Here is a 17,853-nt window from a genome sequence, read left to right on the forward strand (position 1 = left end):
ATATCGTACATATAATATAATGTTGCTGGTTCTAGCACAATATTGCCACATTCACACAAAACAATATCAAGTAGACTTCGTACAGTAAAAATATTTACTGAAGTACTGTAGGCTCAAGGTTAAATCTATTTTGTAGATTTTATAATAGAAACTGCTAATAGCGCTTGTGTTGCAGACTAAGAATAACCTCTTGAACCCTGAATTTAGCTTTACAGTTAGAAAAAATGTTTAGTAATATTGCATTTTCTTTTATTATATATATGCTTGTTCAACACATCATCGCAGCTACATTACATTTAATGGAAAATTCCAGATGTCCTGTGCATCATTTTATAATTTAGTTGTTTTTTTTTAAAAGATAACTTTTTTTGGCCATTATTTCTGACTGGACAGCTGAAGACATGAAATGGGAGAGAGAGGGGGAATGACATGCAGCAAAGGGCCGCAGGTCGGAGTCGAACCCACGGCCGCTGCGTTGAGGACTAAGCCTCTTTATGTGGGCGCGCACTCTATGAGGTGAGCTACACAGGCGCCCCCATTCTGTACATTTTCCAACAATGCAACACGGCTAGTTTTATTTCTGAAAATGTTGGCAACTTCTTTCGAATTTCAAATACTTTTTTTTTGTGGTTTTGCACAATGTTTGTCCACACGACCTGTAGCCGTGACGATGGATCAATCACAAGATCCAGCAGGATTCAAGAGGTTAAAAGAGACTCTGCAAAGGAAATTGCTGCATCGCTGTCTTTTAGTTTGACTGTTTGACAGCAGATAACAAATCTCCTCGGTTCCACAACATGACTGAAAACAAAACTCTACACAGTCATGTCCTCCATATAAGATGTAAGATCAATATTTAAGAATGTAATTCAACTTTATTTCAGACACACAGGTCCATATCAGTATATCTATCTATCACAACAACCCAAACAAGACAAACAAGTTCTATACATTGAAGTTCATAAGATCAAAGTGATTATAACGCAGAGACATTTGTTCCAATGTTTCCAAAAATAAGAAGTGTACCTTGTGTCCCTTTGTGTGGGGTCAGTTAAAGCCATTATAATTACATGTTTGGAATCAGTAAAGCGACACATACCGGTACATTTGTACATAAAATTCCTCAACAAAGCATGAAAGGTTAAATTTAGAACATGCAAAAAAGCAGAGAAACTACAGGACAATTTGGACATTTTCTACAATTTAGGGCTGCGACTTTTTAATTATTTCCATAATTAATCAGCTGATTATTTTCTTAATCGCCTGGTCTATAGCCCACATAAATGTCTGTCATTTCTTCTTCAACAATTACATGAAGAATAAATCAATAATCAAAATAGTTTCCTTTTAAAGGTGTTGTAGGTCGGATTGTGAAGATCCAGGACTTAGCAAAACATTTTTAACATCGACAACTTCTCAGTCCCTCCCCCCCTTTCCGCTAAAGCCCAAAACGGTCTCCTAAGCCCCTCCCCCCACAAGGGAGAATGAATGCATGTGCATGAGCAGTGATTGACATGCAGTTAGACACGCCCCCTGGCCCTGATTGGTGCATCTGAACAGTTAGACATGCTCCCTGGCCCTGATTGGTGCATCTGAACAGTTAGACACGCCCCCTGGCCCTGATTGGTGCATCTGAACAGGGAGCGGTGGATTTTTGCAAATCTCACTACAGGCTGTAGGTGGAGCCAGAGGAGCCGGATTTATTTTTAAATGACCTTCTTCATGTAGTTCTACTGGAACATAGGGTCAGTTTCAGCAGATATGACAGAAAGTTAGTTTTAGAAGTCTTACCTACTGCACCTTTAAGGTTTAACGTTTCAGCTCTGCTACAGTTCTTACCGATTTATTCAATCCAATCCTCCAGCTGAGTTTAAATCAACACAGCATGAAATGCTATCACCAGTATTTATGATATAATTATTAAAACAAACAAAAAAAAAAAAAAACTTTATGTTGACCACTAAACAGTTTTAAAAAAAAAAAAGAAAAGAAAAAGTTATTGTTGCAATTTGGCTGTGCTGAGGTGAATGGTCTGTCCTGTCTTTGTCTGGATTTCTGTGTTACAATGTGCTGCTCTTCGTTTTGTACTAAAGGGTTTAAAATAAGGCTTGTACATACAGTATTCGTCAAACACAACTTTATTAACAATAGCCCTGTCGAGCAGAGACAGCCGGGAGAGAGGTTCCAGAGACAGTTTCCAGTATTACAGCTTTTGCAAGCATGACCTTTGAGCACTAAAATACGAAGGCCTTTTTTTTTTACATGAATAGGTGGAATGTATCGGTGATAGACGATGTTCACCTCATCGCTCGTGATGAAGGCGGATTGTGTGTGTTGTGGACATAGTTTCAAGTAGAAGAGGGTGGTGGGGTATTTGATAAAAAGAGTGTTATGACCAAGTTTAGGGAGGGAGGGAGGGAGGGGAGTCGGGGGGTGTTTGATTCGACATTGTCCTGTGTGAAACTCAGCAGCATGCTTTTTAACCATGCCTATGAAATATGTCTCATCTTTGGTCCTCTATAAATGTGCTTGTATTTATTTTTTATAAATGAACAGATTGACCTTTATAAAAGAAGAAGAATTCAGTGCTGCCCTCAACCTTTTTTAGTCCAACTGTCCATCGGCTCTGCCAACGGTTTGTTTAAAACATTCATGATTTACTGCTTTTTTCACCATGTTATCTTCTGTGTTCCATCGATACAGTACGTTTCACCCTTTTTATATCTAGCAAATAAGAAAAGCACATCTGGCTCTGAACAGAGAACAGTGTCAGGAAATCAATGCGCTTTTTAAGGACTTCAAATATCTTGAAAAGTTCCTGTGACTTTACACTGAAATCCTACAGCAAACAAGACAAAAGCATACAGGTTTGTTTTTCCTCGTACAGTTTGTAGAATACACTGTGGTGCATGCAGCCATTGCAAGTACAACTCCAGTCATCTTTTTTTTGTTGTTGCTTAAGTTTAAGTTCCAAGTAATGGGGGCCAAAATAAAAAGGGAACACATGAGTGATCAAGGAAACTTTTTAGACTTAAAAGTTCTTTGTGTCAAACTGTCGTGACACTGTGGACTCTTTAAAGTTTGGAGTAAAGAGGAAATCTCCCGGTCACCAAGTGGAACACAGTGTACAGTAAGATAGAAATAAAATTAACCTCATCCGAATGTTGAAACTATTAAAAATGTTTTTATATTACTTGGATTTTCTGTGCTTTTTAAATAAATTGTGTTCAATGTTATTTCACTCAAACAAATTTTATATATAAAATCCTTTTGGAACAAAAGATATTGAAGAACGAAAGAAAAAATGAGTGCTGCAGTTTGTTAAATGTTGGTATAAAACTGTCGCAGTGATTTCTATCTGCTAGGAAGCCTTCAGTCTCATCCAAGGTGCTTTCGTGAAGGCCGAACACATCCTGCGGAAGCATAAAACATTTCATTACATTTGTGAATTGGGAAGTAAATCACAATATCAAGTGTCCGACAGTAACGGCGCTGAAATGCACCTGCCGTGCAGATAGATAGACCTCTGTGATGACAAAGCATCCTGCCTGACATCAACCCTAAAATCTCTCAAACGTACACTGGTCACATTCAAAACATGTCGTGTGGAAGTGGTGGCTGGGGGGGCTCAGGTGGTAGAGTGGTCGCCTACCAATCGGAAGGTTGGTGGTTCAATCCCTGGCCCTGCAGTCCCACGTTGAAGTGTCCTTGGGAGAGACACTGAACCCTGAATTGCTGATGGATGATGCGCCATCGGTGTAAATGTGTGTGAATGTTTATCTGATGAGCAGGTGGCACCTTGTACGACAGCCTGGGCCACTAGTGAATGAATGTGTGTGAATGGTTCCTGTACTATGTAAAAGCGCCTTGAGTAGTCGTTAAGACTAGAAAAACGCTATATAAACACAGTCCATTTAAGTGTTAACAAGACGCCTAAAGCCTGTAGCTGCAATCACTTTTTGGCAAGTGGAAAAAAGACTGGATTGGTTATAATCATCGCCATCGCCATCCCTAACACACTAGCTTGGCAAAAAAAGCATAATGTAGGTTTGATAATAAGATTCCTTACCTTTGACCTTTTGTCCAAAGTGTTAAACCGTAGTGAGGCAGCTGCTTCGCATGACTTGTCCTATTGAACGATGAGAATATACAACATAGCAAAGTGTAACTTTGTGTAGCTTTACCAGCCTTTTGCTTTTTTTCATCCCAATGACTTGATACATCGCAGAAATGAACACAGTCATCATGAAGTCACTAATCTTTTTCTAAGATTAATGTTTGGTAAGATGTTTGATAACTCAGCTGGAGTGCTTTCTGAGTGAGCATACGCCTCTTACCAAAGTCCATGCTGATGTCTAACGGTGAGTTGTACATCTGGAGGTGTTGTTGCGGAGTCAGGAGCTCCTCTCGAGCCAAAAGTTTGTTGAGAACCTCCTGAGAGACGATCAGCTCCGGAGACGTATCCAGCCCTGACCCAGGAACAGCCTTAGAGTACATTCAGAGAAAATCCTATTCTTAAACTGCCTTTATGTTATGGTTATAAAACAGAAACTGCTGAAATGTATCTATGAATCCCCAGAGACATTACAAACCTCTCAAAGTAAACACACCTTAGATATTTTAAGATGTTCGCCCAGTTTCTGCAGCGCTGACAGGACAGTGCAAACCAGAGTCTCTGTGCTCTCTTCCTCTTCATCAGGTCCTTTAGTCACAGAGTCCTCCGCCCCGTGATCTGCATCGAGCACCTTCAGTCAACAACACCAAACAGTCAAACAATGCTCATGCATCCAGATTATAATTTATAGGGAAAACACACAGACGGGTGACAAGTTAGATGGTATACCTGAATAAATGCGTGGAGAAACTTAATGAATGCTTCTGAAGGCTTGTGGTGGAACAATACCACACTAAGTCACTTTAATTTGTCGCCCATCTGTATTTGCCTCATATTAATGCAACCTCAAAGACCAGAAGTAACGATACAAATCAAACCTTGTAGCTCCACTGTTGGAACAGCCTGCTTGGAGGGTTATGTGCCATGAACACAACCTTGGCAGCTTCCAGCAAGGTACTAAAAAAAGGATGTAAAAAATAATGTGCATGGTTTCATGTACATTTTATAACAGTAACAGGCTGAATGTATTTGGATTGTAATGGATTTTTTTAGACTTTTCTGTATTCTCTGGTGAAGAACAAGAAAGCATTATTACCCGTCTGGCTGTTGTTGCATGTCTTTAAGGTCTTTCAGAACAGAAAGCAGAACCTCCCTGGATGACTGGAAGAGAGCCACACAGAAAACTTCAAGAGCACGATATCACATCACACATATTCATCATACATGAACAATCAAACTTACTTCAATGATATGCAGCAGACAGGATGGATAAATCAACAGCAGGCCCGTCATATGATCCCATATATACTGTTTGCTTAGCTGAAAGTTGAGTTTTTCATAATAAACTGTGTGGAAACAAACAACAGAACAGTTTGTTGCAGACAATTGAGAAACTGAGTCGCCTAACAACCTGGAAGCTCTGTTGTCAACACACAGTTTCAGCCTTCCCGGGGGCTTTTAGTGTAGACTTTTTGTTGAAGAATTCCTTGAACAGCAACCACAAAAAGCTCTGACAAGGCACACTCATTCACATAAAGAGGTGTGAAAGCTATAAAAACACTCAAACAAGGAAAAGAAGACAGCCTTTCGCTGCTATGATGGCAACAGTTGCACATTTCTGTGATTTTAAGTGTTGTAAAATTGATGTTTTCTTTGTAAATTCTACTGTACGGTAGTAAATGGCGTAGATCTGTACATTTGTAGTATCAATTACTATCAACCTTCATTTCCCCAGAAGATGATGAAATTGGTATAAGGTGGTTAGATAATTGATTGGAATAAATGGATCTTGTCAGTGGAATAGCAATGCCTCATTATCTTGCACTGAGCTGTTGTGCTCTCGGTCCTATAGCTCTAAAGGTAATTGCTGGCTGACCTCCCAGTTCTGTCCTGTCAGCAAGATCGTGGGGGAGCCGAGCAATCACTATCAGCCGCTGTAGCACGATCTTCTGTAGATGAGAAAATGAAGGAGAGTCTTAGAAAACATGCAGTGTCCTGTAGAGAAAGTCCTGCAGAGCACTTTGTCACATATTACACACATACAGGTAGGAACATAGATTAGATTAGATTAGATAATACTTTATTCATCCCACAATGGGGAAATTCACTTGTTACAGCAGCAGTTTTTCCACAATATAAACAAACCAACAAACAACCAAACAAACAAACAACAGGCAAACAACAGACAATGTGCAAAAAGTACTGAATGAATGTAAAGTGGCATTATATAAAAAGTATTGTAAAGTAAAGTAAAGTGAGGTGGCCATAGTACGAAAAATATTGTAATGTAAGTAAGTAATTGACGTGAAATTAGATTGAATAATATGTAATTAAATAACATAGCAAAAGTAATTAACCATGATATAAATAATATTGAAAAAGTAAGTACTTGGAAAGGAAAAATATAAAGATACAGATAATAACAATAACAAAATAAATAAATTAAAAAATAATATACATGCATAAAGGAAGGATGAGGATAGATTTCAATATATATATACATACAGTTCTTTGAAATAATGTATATTGCATTTATATATCTTTATATATCTTAGATTTCAGAATTCAATAGCAAAACAATTAACATTTAACTTAACAAAACTTTCAGTTTCATCTCTCGTCTGTAATTTAATACAAACCATATCTTCTTCCAGATCGTTTCTCTGCGCCATAAGCTGATGAAATAAACTAGTCCCAGTTTCATCCTCTTTCTTTTCCTCTGCTTTCATTTCCTCCATCTTACTTTCTCTATGTCCAATTCAGGCACTGAGTGAGTGAAGCCTTAGCGAGTTGCGTGCCGGCAGTGTTTATAAAAGCTCATACCCTAGAAACCTATTGTTCCCCAGATGGTATAAAACGAAGCCTGCTGCACTCTGATGCAATTACAGATATATATAGACGGTAAACACAGGAGCCAATCCCAGGCCAGGACAGCCTTGTATTTCAGGTAATGAAGGCCAATAGGAGTGGGCAGTGTACATATAGGGATGGCAGGGGACACAGCATCCACATGATGAATTGTATTGCTGTCGTAAACTGTTTGCTGGTCTCTTCCCATGATAAGATAGTTGATGTGTTTGATGTGTGCTAATGAGGATGGGTTTCGAGGGAAAAATAATACTTTTCTGATTTGGTTTAGTCTAAACAAAATTCTATTTCAATGTCATCCAAGTCCAACCCTTAGACTTTATGTGAGTGTGTCGTGTCAGCCTCTACACTCATATTCACTCATGTACACTATACTCATATAGGACATTTCCTATTAAAACTAATTCTATTACAGTTGTAGACAAGAACTGACATTAAAATATGGAGTTAGGAGGTCTCTGTGAATGTAAAACACTGTTGTGCCACAAAAAGCAGACTTTTATGCGTTCAAAACACCCATGTTGGAACATTTTGACTATGTTATATTACCAAAGCACTGATATAGATGGTGTAAAACAATAATGTAAAACGTGCTATATTTACCTATTTCAATTTATTTACAAGGACACTGTTATGCTATTTCATAAAATAATAATTTAATGTGATCAATATGGCTAATGTCACTTCAATGATCGTTGGAGGAGACTGTTTAAGGGCCTTTGTTTGTTTGTGTGGGGCAGTTGTATTACGTCAAATCTAGCAATCTGATTGGTTCATAGCCGTGATATAATAACCAACGGCTATGACGTCTAATCACTTTGCACAGGTATCACTCCGCGTCTGGATCTGGATGATATGAAGGCGAACACGGCCTGTCGTGAGCTATAGCTAGCTACTTAACTAGCTTAATTAACTCTCGTAGCTGTTAACTAACGTTACCATACTTACTTTACCATACTGTAAGGTTAGCTAGCTAGCTAGCTACACCATGAAAAGGGTCCAGAACAAACCTCTCTTATTTCCCCGTGAAGCACATCAAACATGGTCATTCTGTTGCTCTCCTCGTCCTCTGAGTCTCCTTTTCCCCAAGAAAAGCTTTTGGTTTTCTGTGAAGTAGCCATGGCTTAATTTAGCTAATCTAGATTGTTTGGGGGGGGGGGGGGCTCCACTTCGCTCTCTGTGAGTTACCATGGCAACAAGTAGGTCAAGACGCGTTTGACGTCACCGGCCGTGTAGGTGAGTTCGACTCATCGTAATCATCTATTTACCATGAGTATATATATTTTAAGATAAGACTGGCTTTCACTTCAAGTGTGCACCTGTGGCTGGGCGAAATTTTTATTTCACTGTAAATGGGCTTCCACACATTTGTGCTCTACCTGCAGCTCATTGATGATGTATGTACTGGGATTATCCCAATTTACTATTATTTTTTTATGATATTATTTGATGTAGGCTTTTTTTTTAACCTGTTTTAATTTCTTTCTAATGTTAGACTTTATTAATTTATACATTTTGTGAATCCATTTATTGTGAAACTGTCTCTAACATCATGAAAATTAAACTCATGTGATTCTAAACGTTGTTGTAGTCAGCAGATGGTGCTAACTTAACAGTAAGTGCCTAATGTTATCATAGAAAGTGAAAGAAATGGACACAGCGGTGCTTGTGTCATACACATGGCCGCTAAATGGAGACGAGACTACACCTCTCCACACTGCAACCACGGTCCTAAGGACTCTTCAGACAACTCATACTTTTTTTTAAATACTTTATGTACATTTTGCTGTTACTACTCCAGTATTGTTACAATGATTATTTCTCTGTGATATTAATACATCTAAATGAGTAAATATCTTGGACTACTGGAGAAGAGAGTGCACTAAGCTGCAAACCAGGGGCGAAAACAAATTATAGCTTACATTTACTCTTGTTACTGTAACAAAGTCGTATGTTTGTGTACTTTATAAAGCGAACAAACACCCAAAAGAAAATGAATAAATCAGCTGCAGCAGCAGAGAAGCTGCAGGTCTGTCTGTCTGATGGCCCACCCGGCAGGCACACTGAGTGACCCAAATCAAACACACCTAATGTCTACCATACACTAGAAGACTTTGAAAAGACTAAAGTCTGACACCATCTCACATCTAACGTTAAAGACTGTCATAATATGTAAAGACTGGGGATATTACAGGGTCACAAATTGCAAGATTAGTTTTGAAAAATGTAACCAAGCTAGCTAGCTACTGCTAGCGTTAGCTGGTAACTGTCATAAGTCTATGACACAGCGATGCCATAGACTTCCACGGAGACCAGTGAAGTCAATTAGAAGCACTTTTCCGGTGATGGCTGAGTGTACTGCCCAGCTGCGGCTCGTTTTCTGTGAACGATGTGGCGAGGGGGTTATGTTAAGGAGGAGTGAGCAAGCTAACGTTAGCCAACCTACGTCCAGTGCAAATCAACTTGTTTCAAGTATTTTCGAAAAATCTTTAGTTTTAATGTTCCTTAGTTCTAATGCAGCAACATGTTCTTTTTTATTCTTTCAAGCACACGTTCAAACACACTGATTTAAATTACAATCACAAATATGAAATGTTATGAACAAATTGTTGTTGTTGTATAAGTTTTGCATCAAGGTTTAGAGGGGCCGGAGCTTTGATAGGAATGTATTATATCACAAATCTTTTTGACCAGTAAGAATGATAAAGGGGTCATTTGTCCTGACCTAACAGGTGAGCTGACAAGAGATTCAGAAAGATAATCAATCAATCAGTCTAAAGACACCCACAGAGTCCTGGGATGAGGTCTAATCAGCCAGATCAACTGAAAACACCTGTGTGGGTGTTCAGGGCCTTTCAGTTCAGACGGTCATGTGTTCATCAACAGATAGGAAACAGGTGTGTGTATGTTGCTCTACATAGTATATTAACTCGGCTGTGAACAGGAACTAGGCCACTCAGAACCGATAACAGGACTCCTAATAGCTACAGCAAAACAACTAGTTTTGATCATGATGTTTGTCTGGTTTTGTGTTTTGGTTTGTGCTTTCACCGGTCGCTTTGTAACCGAGCAACAGCCGTTGCTTGTCCCAGAAGAAGTCCCGGTGACCGACGCAGAGGTTGTAGAATCAGCACGGTTTGCTGTGGTTGAATTCAACAAAGCCAACACGGAATACATGTTTAATTACAAAATTGTGAAAATAACATCGGCCAAAATTCAGGTAACGTTAAACCTTATTATTCTAGTACGGGAGAGGATTAGGGCCCATGTCAAATGTATTTAAGTTTAAACTTGTGACTTTAATCTCAGAACTCAAATACATTTTTGACATTGGCCCTAATCCTCTTCAATATTCAATGACGTACATTTTTTTTTTTACGATAAACCTCATGCATATGAGTCCTGCTGTTTCCTGTAACTTTAGAGTATCGCAGGATTTGTTCCAGCATCTTACTACATCCTAGAAATACACCTGCGACGTACAACGTGCAAGAAAGGCAACACTGCTGCTAGGAAATGTCATTCTCCCCGTGAACCCAAGGCAAGTTTAAGATTTCAGGTCGTGCATGAAACTCAGAAAAACACCTTAAAGCCCAATACATGTCTGCCCCAGTACAATGTCTAACAGGATGCACTAATTTGTCTTTTTTATATTTCAGGAACTCAAGTGCCAATTCACCATTTATTACTCTTTGGGACATCCACGTGCACTTTCTGAAAGCGAGTGTAAAACATGTCACCACTGATTCTGATATTGTGAATTAAACTTACTATTGAATTGTTTCTTTTCTTTTTTTATTAAAATAGGCCATTATCCACACCCTGTACTGATGTTCATAAACCAGGGATTTCATTGGCTCACAGATATGCCACTTCTAACTGAGTTAAGTAACTAACTCATTATTCCAGTGAGTGACTGGGGCAGCGTGTCTGTTCTGTGTGTGTCCTGGCAGCTGTAAAGCTCGGCTTGTGACTCACACACATGGCCGCTAAATGGAGACTACACCTCTCCACACTGCAACCACGGTCCTAAGAAGGACTCTGCATTGAGGCAGGGCCGATACATATTCACCTACCCAGACAAGGAATACTTATACTTATGTACATTTTGCTGTTACCACTTAAGTACTGTTAGAAGGATTGTTTCTACTCCGTGCTATTGAAACATCTATAGGAGTAAATATTTTGGATCACTGGAGAGGAGTGCACAAATTGCAACTGGAGGTGCATGCTGGGGCCTAGGTTTTGCTAACATGCTAACAGTGGATCCTGCTATGATTGCTGCCAGGACCTGGAAGGTCTGCTGTAAAGCTCTGCTGGTGTCAGACACATGGCTCCTATAATGGCGACGAGACTACACCTCTCCACACTGCAACCACGGTCTCCAGAAGGACTCTTCATTGAGGCAGGGCTTGTCCAGACAACTAATGCTTTTAAAAAAAGATACTTTATGTACATTTTGTTGTTACTACTTCAGTGTTATTACAAGGACTATTTCTCTGTGATTATTAATACATCTAAATGAGTAAATATCTTGGACCACTGCAGAAGTATGGAGCTAAAAGAGTCTCAAAGATAAATGCACACACTACATTCACATATGCACACACAGGATTCATAAATACACACAGAGGATACACAAATGTGCACAAAATTCACAAATACACACACATTTAAAAAGCACAGAAGATTCACAAATGCATACAAAATTCATAAATGCACACAAAATTCAGAAATGCAAACATTTACAAATGCACAGGACAAGATCCAGAAATGTATTTCTGATGCACACACAAATATCTTGATTTACAAACTGCTTGCGGTCTGTGAACTTCACTGCATTTGTGTGTGAATTTTGAGACTGCCCTGACTTGGCTCGACACACAAATGCATTTTTTTAAACAGGGAATGTTCTGCAACCAATCAGATATCTCCCTTGTTTTAGCCAATCACAAGAACGCACCCCACGTGGGGGATTGTTTACTTATAAGCCAATCACATGAACGCGTTCACACAGCGCTATATGAATGTGGTGTAGGAGTCATGAGGGGTTTTCCGACCGGAGGGATTTTTGCAGTTCTTAGAACTAAACGTTCCTAGAAAGATTTTTTCGTCGTGTTCCGACAGGAAAAATTTGGGGATTTTTAAGTTCCTCTGGCCTCAGTAGCGTACTTTTTTAGCTCCTACTTCAGAGCAAGGTCTTTTCCCTTTTCCCTTTTCCTAGGTGTACTTGATTGGTCGAACTTATAAGTCTGCCAACTCGGAACTTGCAGACGGAGCAACAATCAACAACGGTACAACGGGACAACGGGACATTTTTAGCAATTTTCACCATCTTATTCATCATTAGATTCACTTCTGACAACATTTTAGGCGAGAAATCAACTATGTAGAGGTCAAATATGGGCCGTTTTACGAAAATTGATGGCTAATTGCAAATTTTGTCCGACTGTGTGTCGGGAGTTCAGCGGCCGGTGCTGCCTGGGTTGCTGCCTCGCCGCCCGGCCTGCCTTCCTTCACAGACCTCGGCCTGCTGGGAGGTATATGGAGCTCCGTCACGGCTGGCAGCCCACAGCACTCCATACCCGCGCAAAGTCACTGTTTTTTGGGTTAATGGACTACCAAACGCCGCTGCCCTGACAGAGCTCCAGGGCCTGCAGCTCCCCTCTTCCTGCTAAATGGCCGCTGTGTGTGAGTGAGAGCGCGGTCAGCGAGCTTGTTACGCCCGCAATCTCTTACCACAGGTTCCAGTTAATCTCATAATGGATATGTGTGTTGAGTTATTTAAACAAACGATCATGGAAATAAACGCCTCTTGTCCGCGAGTCTCATTGATAGAGCCTACGGCTGGATGGAGCTCTATCAATGAGAGCTAGCTAGCCTCCTCTTAGACCTCTGAAACGAAACCCCTAATGTTCACAAAAAAGCATTACATTGAAATCGGACACCATAGTTAGCTTTATAAGACCTTGGGGTAGATGTTCTATAAGTGGCATGACGAAATTCAAACTGTAAATATACGAAAATTATGCCGAAAGTGCAGCAACGATCTTTCCCATAGGATTAAATGGGACACATAGCTAGCTAGCCTAACTAGCAGCTCCTCCTAAGGAGACCCCTAATGTTCACAAAAATGCATTAAATTGAAATCGGACACCATAGTTAGCTTTAAGACCTTGGGGTAGATGTTCTATAAGTGGCATGACGAAATTCAAACTGTAAATATACGAAAATTATGCCGGCAGCTGGCAGCCAGCCAGCTCCGGAGCTCCACGGAGCCCCGGTCGTCCAATAACCGAGAAACGGTGACTTTCACTGGGTATGGAGTTTGCCGCTTTCTCATCAGGCTGTTTGGAGCTCCTAAAGTTGAGCAAAACATTACGTGAATTACTAGGAGAATGGATGACTCCACCCACATTCATATAGCGCTGTGTGAACGGGTTCATGTGATTGGTTTATAAGTAAACAATCCCCCACGTGGGGTGCGTTCTTGTGATTGGCTAAAACAAGGGAGATATCTGATTGGTTGTAGATCATTCCCTGTTTAAAAAAATGCATTTGTGTGTCGAGCCAAGTCAGGGCAGTCTCAAAATTCACACACAAATGCAGTGAAGTTCACAGACTGCAAGCAGTTTGTAAATCAAGATATATTTGTGTGTGCATCAGAAATACATTTCTGAATCTTGGCCTGTGCATTTCTGAATCTTGTGTGCATTTGTGAATCTTCTGTGCTTTTTAAATTTTTTTGTGTGTATTTGTGAATTTTGTGCGCATTTGTGTATCCTGTGTGTGTATTTATGAATCATGTGTGTGCATGTATGAATCCTGTGTGTGCATATGTGAATGTAGTGTGTGCATTTATCTTTATTGAGACTCTTTTAGCTCCATAGAGAAGAGAGTGCACTGAGCTGCAAACCAGGGGCGAAAACAAATTATAGCTTACATTTACTCTTGTTACTGTAACAAAGTCGTATGTTTGTGTACTTTATAAAGCGAACAAACACCCAAAAGAAAATGAATAAATCAGCTGCAGCAGCAGAGAAGCTGCAGGTCTGTCTGTCTGATGGCCCACCCGGCAGGCACACTGAGTGACCCAAATCAAACACACCTAATGTCTACCATACACTAGAAGACTTTGAAAAGACTAAAGTCTGACACCATCTCACATCCAACGTTAAAGACTGTCATAATATGTAAAGACTGGGGATATTACAGGGTCACAAATTGCAAGATTAGTTTTGAAAAATGTAACCAAGCTAGCTAGCTACTGCTAGCGTTAGCTGGTAACTGTCATAAGTCTATGACACAGCGATGCCATAGACTTCCACGGAGACCAGTGAAGTCAATTAGAAGCACTTTTCCGGTGATGGCTGAGCGTACTGCCCAGCTGCAGCTCGTTTTCTGTGAACGATGTGGCGAGGGGGTTATGTTAAGGAGGAGTGAGCAAGCTAACGTTAGCCAACCTACGTCCAGTGCAAATCAACTTGTTTCAAGTATTTTCGAAAAATCTTTAGTTTTAATGTTCCTTAGTTCTAATGCAGCAACATGTTCTTTTTTATTCTTTCAAGCACACGTTTAGACACACTGATTTAAATTACAATCACAAATATGAAATGTTATGAACAAATTGTTGTTGTTGTTTAAGTTTTGCATCAAGGTTTAGAGGGGCCGGAGCTTTGATAGGAATGTATTATATCACAAATCTTTTTGACCAGTAAGAATGATAAAGGGGTCATTTGTCCTGACCTAACAGGTGAGCTGACAAGAGATTCAGAAAGATAATCAATCAATCAGTCTAAAGACACCCACAGAGTCCTGGGATGAGGTCTAATCAGCCAGATCAACTGAAAACACCTGTGTGGGTGTTCAGGGCCTTTCAGTTCAGACGGTCATGTGTTCATCAACAGATAGGAAACAGGTGTGTGTATGTTGCTCTACATAGTATATTAACTCGGCTGTGAACAGGGACTAGGCCACTCAGAACCGATAACAGGACTCCTAATAGCTACAGCAAAACAACTAGTTTTGATCATGATGTTTGTCTGGTTTTGTGTTTTGGTTTGTGCTTTCACCGGTCGCTTTGTAACCGAGCAACAGCCGTTGCTTGGTGTCCCAGAAGAAGTCCCGGTGACCGACGCAGAGGTTGTAGAATCAGCACGGTTTGCTGTGGTTGAATTCAACAAAGCCAACACGGAATACATGTTTAATTACAAAATTGTGAAAATAACATCGGCCAAAATTCAGGTAACGTTAAACCTTATTATTCTAGTACGGAAGAGGATTAGGGCCCATGTCAAATGTATTTAAGTTTAAACTTGTGACTTTAATCTCAGAACTCAAATACATTTTTGACATTGGCCCTAATCCTCTTCAATATTCAACGACGTACATTTTTATTTTTTTTACGATAAACCTCATGCATATGAGTCCTGCTGTTTCCTGTAACTTTAGAGTATCCGAGGATTTGTTCCAGCATTTAACTACATCCTGGAAATACACCTGCGACGTACAACGTGCAAGAAAGGCAACACTGCTGCTAGGAAATGTCATTCTCCCCGTGAACCCAAGGCAAGTTTAAGATTTCAGGTCGTGCATGAAACTCAGAAAAAAAACACCTTAAAGCCCAATACATGTCTGCCCCAGTACAATGTCTAACAGGATGCACTAATTGTTTGTCTTTTTCATATTTCAGGAACTCAAGTGCCAATTCACCGTTTATTACTCTTTGGGACATCCACGTGCACTTTCTAAAAGCAAGTGTAAAACATGTCACCACTGATTCTGATATTGTGAATTAAACTTACTATTGAATTGTTTCTTTTCTTTTTTATTAAAATAGGCCATTATCCACACCCTGTACTGATGTTCATAAACCAGGGATTTCATTGGCTCACAGATATGCCACTTCTAACTGAGTTAAGTAACTAACTCATTATTCCAGTGAGTGACTGGGGCAGCGTGTCTGTTCTGTGTGTGTCCTGGCAGCTGTAAAGCTCGGCTTGTGACTCGCACACATGGCCGCTAAATGGAGACTACACCTCTCCACACTGCAACCACGGTCCTAAGAAGGACTCTGCATTGAAGCAGGGCTGATACAGATTCAACTACCCAGACAAGGAATACTTATGTACATTTTGCTGTTACCACTTAAGTACTGTTAGAAGGATCGTTTCTACTCCGTGGTATTGAAACATCTATAGGAGTAAATATTTTGGATCACTGGAGGAGAGTGCACAAATTGCAACTGGAGGTGCATGCTGGGGCCTAGCTTTTGCTAACATGCTAACAGTGGATCCTGCTATGATTGCTGCCAGGACCTGGAAGGTCTGCTGTAAAGCTCTGCTGGTGTCAGACACATGGCTCCTATAATGGAGACGAGACTACACCTCTCCACACTGCAACCACGGTCTCCAGAAGGACTCTTCATTGAGGCAGGGCTTGTCCAGACAACTAATGCTTTTAAAAAAAAAAATACTTTATGTACATTTTGTTGTTACTACTTCAGTGTTATTACAAGGACTATTTCTCTGTGATTATTAATACATCTAAATGAGTAAATATCTTGGACCACTGGAGAAGGGAGTGCACTAAGCTGCAAACCAGGGGCGAAAAGAAATTATAGCTTACATTTACTCTTGTTACTGTAACAAAGTCGTATGTTTGTTTACTTTATAAAGCGAACAAACACCCAAAAGAAAATGAATAAATCATCTGCAGCAGCAGAGAAGCTGCAGGTCTGTCTGTCTGATGGCCCACCCGGCAGGCACACTGAGTGACCCAAATCAAACACATCTAATGTCGGGGCGGCCTCTAGCTCACCCAGTAAGCGTTCGCCCCACGTTGGCTGAATCCTGCAGCGGCGCAGGTTTGAATCCGACCTACTGCCCTTTTCTGCGTGTCATCCCCCATCTCTTTCCCCCTTTCATGTCTATCCACTGTCTACTACTAATAAAGGGAAAAGCCCCAAAAAATAATCTTAAGAAAAACACACACCTAATGTCTACCATACACTAGAACAGTGGTTCCCAACCTGGGGTCCGGGGACCCCTCAGGGGGGCAGCAAAGATCACAGGGGGTGCGTAAGTCTTTATCTGGTTTGAGGTTGACGTAAAAAAAAAAATATTTGCACGTTAAACAAATTATGATAATACACTAGAATATATAATGTATACAAAAGTATAAATGTATAAAAACTATATATTTTTGTTCTCGCTTAAAATTGCAGGCAGGCTACTTAGTAGGCCAAACCTCCGGGACCTCTTAACCTGGGACCCTGCTGTCATCCCGCCACGGCATCACTATTTTATGAATGAAACATGGCGGAGAAACGTAAAAGTGCTGATAACTGCTCTGTATCAAAAAAGAAAGTAAGGTTGTATCTCGAGAGTTACCTCAACTTCGGTTTCGGAGGGGGGGCTCAGCTTTTCTTAGACATAAGTAGGGGGGGCGCCAAGGAAAAAAGGTTGGGAACCACTGCACTAGAAGACTTTGAAAAGACTAAAGTCTGACACCATCTAACGTTAAAGACTGACATAATATGTAAAGACTGGGGATATTACAGGGTCACAAATTGCAAGATTTGTTTTGAAAAATGTAACCAAGCTAGCTAGCTACTGCTAGCGTTAGCTGGTAACTGTCATAAGTCTATGACACAGCGATGCCATAGACTTCCACGGAGACCAGTGAAGTCAATTAGAAGCACTTTTCCGGTGATGGCTGAGCGTACTGCCCAGCTGCGGCTCGTTTTCTGTGAACGATGTGGCGAGGGGGTTATGTTAAGGCGGAGTGAGCAAGCTAACGTTAGCCAACTAACACCGGCTGGCTGGCTTGCTGGTTCCGCCGTGCTTTTATGCTGCATCGGTTCAGGGGCA

General features: G+C 40.4%; 3 protein-coding genes across 3 annotated transcripts; 2 read left to right on the top strand and 1 right to left on the bottom strand.

Moving 5' to 3' along the window:
- Positions 1 to 2,120: 2,120 nt before the first annotated feature.
- On the bottom strand, positions 2,121 to 8,199 carry LOC116061412 (testis-expressed protein 47). Its single transcript, XM_031315589.2, has 9 exons — positions 7,993 to 8,199; positions 5,991 to 6,063; positions 5,357 to 5,460; positions 5,211 to 5,275; positions 4,993 to 5,071; positions 4,611 to 4,745; positions 4,338 to 4,485; positions 4,070 to 4,129; positions 2,121 to 3,413 (listed from the first exon to the last, which is right to left on the bottom strand). The coding sequence occupies exons 1-8, from the start codon at positions 8,101 to 8,103 to the stop codon at positions 4,092 to 4,094; spliced, it is 753 nt and encodes a 250-aa protein (XP_031171449.1). The 5' UTR covers positions 8,104 to 8,199; the 3' UTR covers positions 2,121 to 3,413; positions 4,070 to 4,091.
- A 1,660-nt stretch (positions 8,200 to 9,859) lies between these two features.
- LOC116061267 (cystatin-like) lies at positions 9,860 to 10,765 on the top strand. The gene is made up of 3 exons (XM_031315352.2): positions 9,860 to 10,202; positions 10,407 to 10,523; positions 10,642 to 10,765. Exons 1-3 carry the CDS (start codon positions 9,993 to 9,995, stop codon positions 10,726 to 10,728), a joined length of 414 nt encoding a protein of 137 aa, XP_031171212.1. The 5' UTR covers positions 9,860 to 9,992; the 3' UTR covers positions 10,729 to 10,765.
- A 4,166-nt stretch (positions 10,766 to 14,931) lies between these two features.
- On the top strand, positions 14,932 to 15,798 carry LOC116061546 (cystatin-like). Its single transcript, XM_031315806.2, has 3 exons — positions 14,932 to 15,226; positions 15,434 to 15,550; positions 15,675 to 15,798. The coding sequence occupies exons 1-3, from the start codon at positions 15,014 to 15,016 to the stop codon at positions 15,759 to 15,761; spliced, it is 417 nt and encodes a 138-aa protein (XP_031171666.1). The 5' UTR covers positions 14,932 to 15,013; the 3' UTR covers positions 15,762 to 15,798.
- The last annotated feature ends 2,055 nt before the right edge of the window (positions 15,799 to 17,853 follow it).

Source organism: Sander lucioperca, chromosome 22 (genome assembly GCF_008315115.2).
Source record: "Sander lucioperca isolate FBNREF2018 chromosome 22, SLUC_FBN_1.2, whole genome shotgun sequence".
NCBI lineage: Eukaryota > Metazoa > Chordata > Actinopteri > Perciformes > Percidae > Sander > Sander lucioperca.

Excerpts from the sequence above, each read along its gene's own strand:
- LOC116061546 (XM_031315806.2), top strand. The coding sequence starts at position 15,014 with ATGATGTTTGTCTGGTTTTGTGTTTTGGTTTGTGCTTTCACCGGTCGC. Across the intron at positions 15,227-15,433 it reads TAACATCGGCCAAAATTCAG|AGTATCCGAGGATTTGTTCC; the intron begins GTAACGTTAAAC and ends CTGTAACTTTAG. Across the intron at positions 15,551-15,674 it reads ATTCTCCCCGTGAACCCAAG|GAACTCAAGTGCCAATTCAC; the intron begins GCAAGTTTAAGA and ends TTCATATTTCAG.
- LOC116061412 (XM_031315589.2), bottom strand. The coding sequence starts at position 8,103 with ATGGCTACTTCACAGAAAACCAAAAGCTTTTCTTGGGGAAAAGGAGAC. Across the intron at positions 5,461-5,990 it reads TGACAGGACAGAACTGGGAG|TTTATTATGAAAAACTCAAC; the intron begins GTCAGCCAGCAA and ends GTTTCCACACAG. Across the intron at positions 5,072-5,210 it reads ATGCAACAACAGCCAGACGG|TACCTTGCTGGAAGCTGCCA; the intron begins GTAATAATGCTT and ends TCCTTTTTTTAG.
- LOC116061267 (XM_031315352.2), top strand. The coding sequence starts at position 9,993 with ATGATGTTTGTCTGGTTTTGTGTTTTGGTTTGTGCTTTCACCGGTCGC. Across the intron at positions 10,203-10,406 it reads TAACATCGGCCAAAATTCAG|AGTATCGCAGGATTTGTTCC; the intron begins GTAACGTTAAAC and ends CTGTAACTTTAG. Across the intron at positions 10,524-10,641 it reads ATTCTCCCCGTGAACCCAAG|GAACTCAAGTGCCAATTCAC; the intron begins GCAAGTTTAAGA and ends TTTATATTTCAG.